A 10,043-nucleotide genomic window follows, 5' to 3' on the forward strand; every position below is an offset into this window, starting at 1 on the left:
AGGGAGGAAGGAAAGAGAGAAGATGAATAATATGTTCAAAAGTCAGAAGGCAAAAGAGATCACGGACGATTTGGCGTGGTGGTTGGAGAGGGGTGGGGCAAGATAACAAAGCGTACTGCAGTTCAAAATACAGCTCACGTGCAGTGCAGTAACAAATCAAGCAGGAGTAAGGTAAGCAGGGCTCCTGTCCTCTGAAACAAAAACTTAAAAGGGTCTCCACTGTTATTTCAAGATCCTTCTCCTTTTAAGAAAATCACACAAAAACTCATGCTGATATAAATGAAGTGAGAATAGTCTATAAAAACGGTCACTAATGGATTTCTTCACTCCGACATCCAACAGGCTACAAGTCCTAAGAGCCTCAGAATTAGTAAAGAGGTAATCCAGTTTATTTCCTTATTCTCAAAGCCTCTGCCAAACGGCACAATTGCTTCACACAATGTAATGGGTAATTCTGGATAAACATCATAGACGAACTAAACCACAGCACATTCCTAAACTTTTAAAATATTAAATTGTTCATGTTCAAACAAATCTTAAAAGCAAGCCAGTCAACACCTTGAAATAATCTGGTAGTAAATCTTAGACTACTGAATGCAGCATTTCCCAACTTGCATTTAGCATGTCTTTGACAAGAATTTTACCCACACCTTAATTCCAGCTAAGTGATCAAACTTTTGAAGAAACCATAACAACATGGCATGAAAACACAGACACAGGATGATTTACAATCACATGGTAGGTAGGCTAACCTTAATTACAATGATGGATAAATTTACCTTTACTAAACATCAGCAGAATGTATTCATTCCAGTTATTTACTTAAGTCAAGGCTACATACATAGTATGTAAAATTCTAAAATATTAATACACATAAAATCAGACAGAATATAAATCTGACATTAAGGAAAGAATAAAAAGAAAATAGTCACTAAACAGTCAATATAAAACAGATGAGGAAAATCAAAGCAGGACCCACAACTCCACAGTTAAAGGTACTAATAAGCAGGGCCACTGCATATGACTTCCTAGCTTATTTACTGAACAACTCTAGGGGGTGCCAATCATATATATGGGGTGGGGGGGACAGAGATAGAGAGAGACATTAAGCAAGAGAATGCAACGTAATAAAAAAAAACTACCTTAGAGAGCCAAAGTCTCAGTAGCAATGAACAAAATACCGAGGTGCCAAAACAATGTCTACAAGTGGACACTTTGGTCAACGGTGCTCAAGCAGTAGTTCGCCATAATCAGAAGTGTCTGGATGCTGATGGCAACCACTTTGAGCACCTCTTGTAATTGCAGAAGTCAAACGTGACTTGAATTCATCTTTTGTTATTGGTATATATTGAGTATTACAATTTTAATAGTTTTTTCTTTTCTTAAAATGTGTACTTTTTTTGGCTCTCTGCATAAAAGTAAAAATTTGAATAAAATAACATAGGCAAAGTTTTGAGTCTGCAAAACTAGTCTTGAGCTAGCACCATTCATTCATTTTTATCAAATATTATCAAAGTGCCTACCACATGCCAGGTACTGAGAAAGCAGTGAGCAAAGCAGACAAAATCCCTGTCCTCACGAAGCTTACACTTGGGGAGAAGGGAAGAGGTAGAAATTACACAAAATATTTAGAATATAAGTTGGTGATGAGTATTATGAGAGAAAAAAACGGAAACAGGGAATGGTGCTGTGATTTTAAATAAGATGGTCAAGAATGGCTCAATGCAGTAACCATTCCAATAGAATGAAGTTTCTACCAGACATGAGAAACTCTCTGCCATCCTCACAGGAAATTTTATACACTGTTCCACTATCCATTCATCTCCACTCCAATTCTACTGAGAGACTAGGTAGGTACCTGCTGATTACCAAGTAAAAGAAAGTGATGCCAAACAACTTTATCACATTCCTAAGGGCTTATTTCAAGACTGGGTGAAATAAAAGATGAATTTGTCAGCAGTATCGTACAGCAGGCCCAAGCTCCAGGCCTAGATGAGGCACATTCCTGTACCATCCACTTCGGGGTGGGCAAATAACAGCCAGCAGGCTGAATCCAGCTCACCGACTGCTTCTACAAATAAACTTGTATAGGACCATGGCCACATTAATTTGTTTCCTTCCTGAGTAGGGATACTTTCGTGCTACAACAACAGACATAAGTAGTGGTGACAGAGACCACATGGCCGGGAAGACCTGAGAAACGTACTACCCGGCCCTTCCCAGAGAAAGTTTGCTGAGCCCTGGTCTCGATCAGCACCACCACCACCCCTGCAGTGCCACTACCTTCAGGGCCGTCTTCAAGAGCACATGACCGGTACAGTCACATGGAACTCTGCCTCAGGAAGACCCCATCCTTGGGGTTCCATGCTCTGTGGTCACCATCTTGTAATTCTTAATAATTTTATCTTTAGAGTTTTACAAGTGAACTCCAATGGGAAAATAGAGCACGTGCTAGGAGCCTCAGCTCACAAGCAACCTGTCTACCTAGGAAGGATTCTCAGTCAGCTGAACCCCCTGGCTCAGCTCAACCCTCCCATCCTCACCCTGCGACAAGGGGTATGGCAGTGACCATCCCCATTCCAGTGTGGCATCACCACGACACGTTTGCTGGCAAACCAGCAGCGTCTCTTGCCTATTACCAATTCGGGTACCCAGCAAGTCCTGGCATGGAGATTGCAATCCTTGGGGGGAGTCTGTCTGCTGTGGGCTGAGGTAGCAGGTGTGTAGGAAAACAAGACGGGCTTCCCTGCCCCAGGCCAAAGGCTCCACAGTTTCATTTAGTATTGGGCCTTACAAATAATGTAGCTGGACTTGACTGCTTTCTTGCAACAAAAATTAAAAACTAAAGGTATAAATGAGAGTTCCATTTTTCTATCAAATTCAGCATAAATTTTATTTGTTTTCTCCCATTCTACTCTGAGCCATCCCCCTTCCACTTGTTCTAGCCACTCAGTTTTCTTCCTATTACTAAAAACCACCGACTATTTGAAATTATGTTTACTTATCTGCCTCCTCTCCACCAAAGTCTAAGCCATGAGACAAGAACTTAACTGTCCTGTACACTAGCACCTAAAACAGAATTTGGCAGATAAAGACACTTTCATAATTCATTATATATTGAATAAATGAGTTATAGCACCTTTGTTTCATAGTTAATCAATACGGATATCGAAACACTGTTCCCATACCTTATGTTAAGTATAAATCTGACAAGAGGCACTCAAAACATAAAACGAGCATATAAACTATCTATAGTGTGGTATTTTCATGACATAATGCCAATGCATTTACTTGTTACTAACAAATATTACGCCATTACCAGATCATGACTGCTGAAACATGCCTACACAATGCTAGCATCTGATCCAGGATCACTCAGGGGGGCTAAAGTCGTTTACTCATTTTTATGATTTTTTTGAATGAGCTGCACTCAACCAATCAAATCAATGACACACAGTAAATATCACTACATACACAGAAAATGCTGGAGAAACTTTAATCTGGGGTTCATTCAAGAACAAATTACACTGGCAACATAAATTAACATACTAGTCTTCAAAGTGTGGCAACTTGGTATAAAATATATTTGTGAATTTCCTCAATTACAATATTTTGAAAGTTTAAAACCTCTTTTAAAGATGAAATAACTAGATATTCACAGAACCCTGAAGCATCTCTGAGGGAAAGCACCAGTTTAGAAGGTAGGAAGACACACAAAAACAAATTCAGTATAAAAAGTTCTCCAATATTGTGATTCTCAACTTTTCCTCTGCTTTGATGCTGATGACCGATGCAAGAAACTCAGCCTGACTCCCTCTTCCAAGTATAGTTTTGTAGGACTTTTTACATTTAAGAACAGGATTTTATGAGGCGAACAAAACAGAGGGGTGTGGTACGGAACTTGAGATGAGAAGTAAACATGTAAAGCCAGAGAAGAAAGAATACATTATGGTTGAAGAACTAATAATAAGTAGGTCTTGCCGGACTCTAGCAGTTAGTGCATAAAAATTAAGAGGGGGGATTCCTAAGATATGGCACTGTACAGGTATGGGAAGCTCAATTCCAGGAACTTGTATGTTTAGAACAGAAATTTGTACTTTAAAAATCCAATAAGCGCACCAAAATGGCTAAAATTAAAAATACTGACACCACCAAAATTTTGAAAGGTGGTAGAGCAACACTGTTGGTGGAACTGAAAAATGGTACAACTACTTTGGGAAAATGTCTGGTGGTTTCCAATTGCCCAGTAATTCCACCTAAGAGAAATGAAAACATATATCCAAGAAAAATTATATGAGAATATTCGTAACAATTTTATCCACAATAGCCAAAAACTGGAAACAACCAAAACGTCCATCAACAGAGCAATGGATAAACTGTAGTACATTCACAGTTTACACAATTCACACAAAATACTATTCAGCAATAAAAGGGGGTGAGCTACTGATATACACAATAACATGGATCAATTCCCAGAACTTTATGCAAAGTGAAAGAAGCTTTGCAGATTATATGATTCTAGAATAAGCAAAGCTAATTTAAGGTGAAAAAAATCAGAGCGACGATCACCTGGAGGTAAGAATTGAAAGGGAAGGATCATGAGGGAACTTTCTAGGGTGGTAGTAACGTTCTGTATCAGGAGTCAGTCAACTTTTTCTGTACAGGGCAGAATGGCAAATATTTCGGGATTGGTGGACTCTGCCTCAAATATTCAATTCTGCCACTGTAAATAAATGGCTATGGCTGTGGTACAATAAAACTTTATTTACAAAACCAGGACTTGGAACTTAGTTTGCTGATTCCTGCTCTGTATTTTGAAAGTCACTTGAGTTATTTTGAAAGTCGCTTAGGTTACAAATGCATACAGGTGTATGCATTTGTCAAAACCCATCCAATAAGCCATGTAAGATTTGCTCATTTCACTATGTCAATTTTACCCTAAGGAAAAAAGAATCATAAAGAAATATTAAACTCTAGGCTAAATGATAAGCATGCAGTTTGCAGTGATACCCCACTTTTATATTCTGCAACTTTGAAAGCATCAAAAAATTAGAGGAATTGACAGATATACAGTAACACATATATAAAAAACTGTTGGTAACTGTAAATCCTACTTCTTATGATGGCTAACTGTACAATTTTCTTCAACTTTTCTATATATTTGAAAGGTTTATTAAATGTGGGAAAGAGGGAATTTATTAAGAGGTCACTGAAGATTTTTGAACAAAACAATGAAAATCAAATGTATACATATTCTACAAATATGATTCATGCAGTGCAAATGACACACTGCAGGAAGGTCAAATGAAGGAAGAAAATAGTGAGTGGGCTATTACAATAGTCCATGCGATAGAAAGCATCAACATTTCAGGACTTCCTACAAAATAAGTTCACAAAGAAAGGAAAAGTCAGAGAAATAAAGAATAGAAAGTTTCTTTGTATCAGGAATAAGAAAGGAATTTCAAGGAGAATGTTCAAAGTGTCAATGTGACAAAAATAAAGCAAGACAAGAACGAAAAAGTATCTACCAGATTAAGCAATGGACAACCTTGATGATGTAAAAGAGGTGTGGTAAGAATATAAACCAGATAAAGAATAGTGATAATTCAAAGGAAACAAACAAGTGAAGATAAAGGAATTGAGCTGGGCCAAAAACACAGTAACTAGAAAGCAACGTAAGGTAAAAAACTGCAATCAGTCTTTGCACGTAAATATTATCTCAACCAGAACAGGTTCTATTGGTTAAGGCCGCCCACCCTGGGCCTGAGTGTCCCTGCACATTCTTGTTGAGTGTGACAGTCTGCAAAGCTTACCATGTCCTGATACTGAGTGGATTCTTGTAATAAGTCACACCGGCAACAAAGAAGGTCAAAGTTACCACAGCATGGAACTGCCCCTCCTAGGGTGCAGTAACTTGTAGGCTGTTTACTACAATGTTTGCTGCTTGCTAAAAAAAGTGCTGGACCCTTGCTCCCGGGTTCCTCAGCTGTGACACACCAGTGCCTCTATGTAGACCCATCTTCCTCATGGGATCTGGATGCAAGGAAAACCTACCTAAATATTGTAATGCTCACGCAGTGCGCTATGCTGTGAGTAGTAATGTCATTTGTTTCTGACCTGGGAGTCTCCTGGTTTGTGCCAACAACCATGAAACATTAATAGACTAACTTATTAGCTTATAAATATGGTAAAATAAAATCTTAAGACTTCACAGTTCTTGACATGAACAACAAAGTAGTTGATATTCAGATTGCTAAATAAGAGACACAAAGGTCCAGCAAAAACTGAAATATATAAAATAGTTTATTTACTTTACATTATTCATATTTATTTTCATGTACCAGTCTCTATATCTTTTATATATACTACTTATATAATTCTCATACTAATCCTAATGAAGTATTAATATGAGGAAACTGAGGCTTTAAGATTTTAAGTAAGTAAGCCGAGGGCTCACAAATTGTAAACAGCACAACCTAAGTGTAAGCCCAGATGATTTTGAAACGTCATTTTTTTAAACCACTAATAGTCAACCTCCTTGCCAGCTGATTTATCAAGGGCAACTCTAATTCTCCAGATACCACAGTATGATACTTTATTATGTTTGTAAAAAAGTAACACTTCAGACATGTGAACATAACCTTCAATTTTTCTTTAAAAATCTGTGACCAAGATTTAGGAAGAGCTAGGTTAAACAAATCCAAACCATCATCTTTGCAGCAAATTTCTCATAGTTTTAGTATGCAAATATGTTTTAATATGATAATATATGTTATAAATCTTCTAAGACTACTATCACCATTCTGGAATACAGTTTGGGAAACTACTGCTACAATATACAGTGCCAACTTAACTTTTACACAGAATACCTTTAAATGTTTAGTAGTCAGCTTGGTACAGGGACATAATCCTTTAAAATAGAAAACATCAAAGTTAGAATGTGACTTAACAGCTTCAAACCAGTTCAACTACTTCACAGTTTGGCAATATTGCTCATTTCCTATTAAACAAAACAATGTCCCATAACACAATGAAACTACATATCATACCTGGCTTTTTCTAAAATTAATGGGTAACAAACAGGCTTTTTGTAGCTCTCCAGTTATTTACTGCTGTACTTAACAAAATCTGTATCCTCTTAACATCTGAAGGGAAGAGACCACAGGAAAAGCAATTTCAACATAAAAATTGTGCACTGGTTAATGGTTAGTAAGTCATTCTGATGGTCCTGGGTATCACTGCTATTTTTCCAATAAGGAAAATTAAAAACTCTATCAATAAGTGATAAATTAGCATCGCACACCATTTCACCCCTAAGTATGCTTGCCTGTCTCCTTCTTTATTCATCTCTTAACATTCAACAACTGAAATTGTTTATTGCTCAAGTTTATTAATCTTTCCAGAGTTTTCAAAAAAAAAAAACTGAGCTAAAAGCAGCCACACAACAGCTGTGTGCATCATACAAGCCATAGCTGCAGATTGGTCCCTAGCTAAACAGTATCCTGGAAACCAATTCACCTGCTTCTCGGGCATAGCTCTCGATGTAGTTATTGATCAGCGACAAAGCCCAGAGTTATTACACTAGACAGATGTAATTACTGTGTAGTAACAGGAATTAAAATCCAAATTTGAACTTTACTAAGATTCTTAAACACTTTGCCTTACAAGGAAAACAAATGCATGTCCTATCTATTTAAAGCAGTTATCTTTAGGACTGATTTTTGCCCTCTGCTCTGTAGGAATGCCTCCACCCATTCAAAGTCTATGTAGGACACAGCTCCAGTTTGAAAAACAAAAGGAATAAAATATTATATTTCCTACTTACTTGAAAGGAGTTATAAAGAAAAGAAAAAACACCTTAAAATTGAGAGAGCAAATTTCAGTATTTTGGTGTTAGGAATTTTTAAAAGTAGAAAATCAAGTCTTAACTAGTCGTAACTACTGAAAGCAAATTTGCAATATGATAAATTATTTTAAGGCAGAGCTACATCAGTTAAAAATGCTTTCAGGAGTGACTTATGTATGAGAACATGGCTGATTCTGATAAGCAAAACTCCAAAGAGAAAGAATTCAAATCAGCTAATGCCATTAAGGGAAACAAATAAGTACAGGAAAGGAGAAAGATTAGGAAAAAGAAAATAAGTCCCACTGGTAATTCAGTATTCAGTATTTTCCTACTGCACTTTTTCAATGTCAGCAAAAATAAGAATGCCTTTATATAAAATAATAATAATAAAACCACCAAAACCATATACACTGACAACTTGAAAACTGCCTTACATACTGGCAGCAAAAATATTCCAAACTGTCCCTAAAACACTGATAAATTTTCACAGAATTCAGAATATGGATCTTTTGGAGGTTTTACAGAATGTAAACCAGATGAAATGGAAGCATCATGAGCTTTTATCTGAGAAAAATGCAAAATGACCTACACTGGGATGTTATCTTTCAGTAGCCTTCCTATTTGTCAAAATGCACTTACTAACATAAATTCTTAGTTCACAGCTGTTTCACGGGTGTAAACAGATTTAAAAGGTGAAATGTCCACTAACATAAACACATTTGTAAAATATCACAAACAGCACTATTAATTGCACCATCAGCGCTACATATTCATGTTTTTCTCCTCTCAATAAACAGGTTTACTAAATTACCATCTCCAAGTTCACAGAATAACATGCCACCTAGCTAGCTGCAGCGAAATAGTCAACGACTGCTGTCCATTTTTTTAAAGACGGTGTACAACAGGAATTCCCAATGACACCACCAGGGTTAATACCACCGGGAAAAATGGATGAGAAAAATTCACACTGGAAATACAGAGGGACACTTTTCACTCATTTCAACATACAAAGGTTTATATGGTTAAAATGGAAAACGTTACTTGACGAAAAACAATTTTTCTAACAAGATGAGCATTTTTCTAGTAAAACTTCCTATTTCCTCTCCCGCTCAACCCACTCCCACACCCACCCCCAAAATATGGGGATAGAAAAAAGAATACAGTCACTTTTAATGCTATCAAAAATGGAAAAGGACAAAACGACAAGGTTAACTAGAGCTGAGACAGGAAATCACCACTAGTCTCTACAGTGGCACAATTTTTAAACCCACCTTTTTTCTTTTTTCTTCCTGCCAAATCCACAGCCCACCCTACGTAAGGCTTACACCCCTTCCCCCCCCACCCACTCCATTTGTGATGGCGATCACCTTCCCAGAAGGTACGTGAACCGAGCACCATTCCCAGCAGACAATCCATTGGAATGTCTCAGAAGTAACTGGGTCAAGGAATACGAAAACGATCGAGAAAGTGAAAAATAAACAAAACAGACATCAGTTTTAATGTGTGCGTTGGGGGGGTTCCGGCGGGGTACAGGGCGCGGGAGGTGGGAGGAGACGGGTCGGGATGGAAGCGTCTCCCGGAGTCCGAGGCGGCTCCCCAGGACGTGTGAAGGACGGGGGTCCCGCCACAAGGGCCAAAAAAAACCCCCCAAAAAACCAATAAACAGCGAGCACGTCCCCACAGGGAATAATCCGAGGAAAGGGACGCTCCCGGCCACGGCGGGAGACAGTGTCGGGGTCTCCAGGAGGCGGAGGCCGAGGCGGGGACCAGAAACTCACCACCTGGTAGCGGCCGGTCGCTGGCTGGTGATGATCCATCCTGCCCGGCTCGGGATCCGGCTGCCGAGCCGGCGAGTCCCCGAGGCGCTCAGCCCTCTCGGCCGCCCCCGTCGACGATGTCGTAGCCGCAGGGCCCCTTCCGCCTGTGTCGGTGCCGCGGTCAGCCGGCCCCGCCGCTTCACTTCCTGCCGCTGCCGCCGCCGCCGAGGAGACCTCCGCCTGCGCCGCGCGTCGGGGAGGCTCCGGGGCGCCGCGCGCACTACTGAGCATGCTCGGGAGGGTCGCGCATGCTCGCTGCGTCCCCCGGCGGCCCATCGGCGGCGCGGGCTGGGGGTGGTTGGGCTGGGTGGGTGGAGGTGGAAAAGTGAGACGAGTCAGGGGAGCTGTCTAGGTTGTCAGCCCGTCGGGTGTGGGCGGTG

General features: G+C 39.5%; 1 protein-coding gene across 1 annotated transcript in view; it reads right to left on the reverse strand.

Moving 5' to 3' along the window:
- NDFIP2 (Nedd4 family interacting protein 2) overlaps positions 1-10,039 on the reverse strand; it is a 59,486-nt gene extending 49,447 nt beyond the window's left edge. The window contains exon 1 of the mRNA XM_081045553.1: positions 9,625-10,039. Coding sequence (XP_080901679.1) covers positions 9,625-9,939 — 315 coding nt within the window. The 5' untranslated portion in view covers positions 9,940-10,039. The remainder of the gene's footprint in view (positions 1-9,624) is intronic.
- Positions 10,040-10,043: the final 4 nt, after the last annotated feature.

This window comes from Rhinolophus hipposideros, assembly GCF_964194185.1.
Source record: "Rhinolophus hipposideros genome assembly, chromosome: 4".
Lineage (NCBI taxonomy): Eukaryota > Metazoa > Chordata > Mammalia > Chiroptera > Rhinolophidae > Rhinolophus > Rhinolophus hipposideros.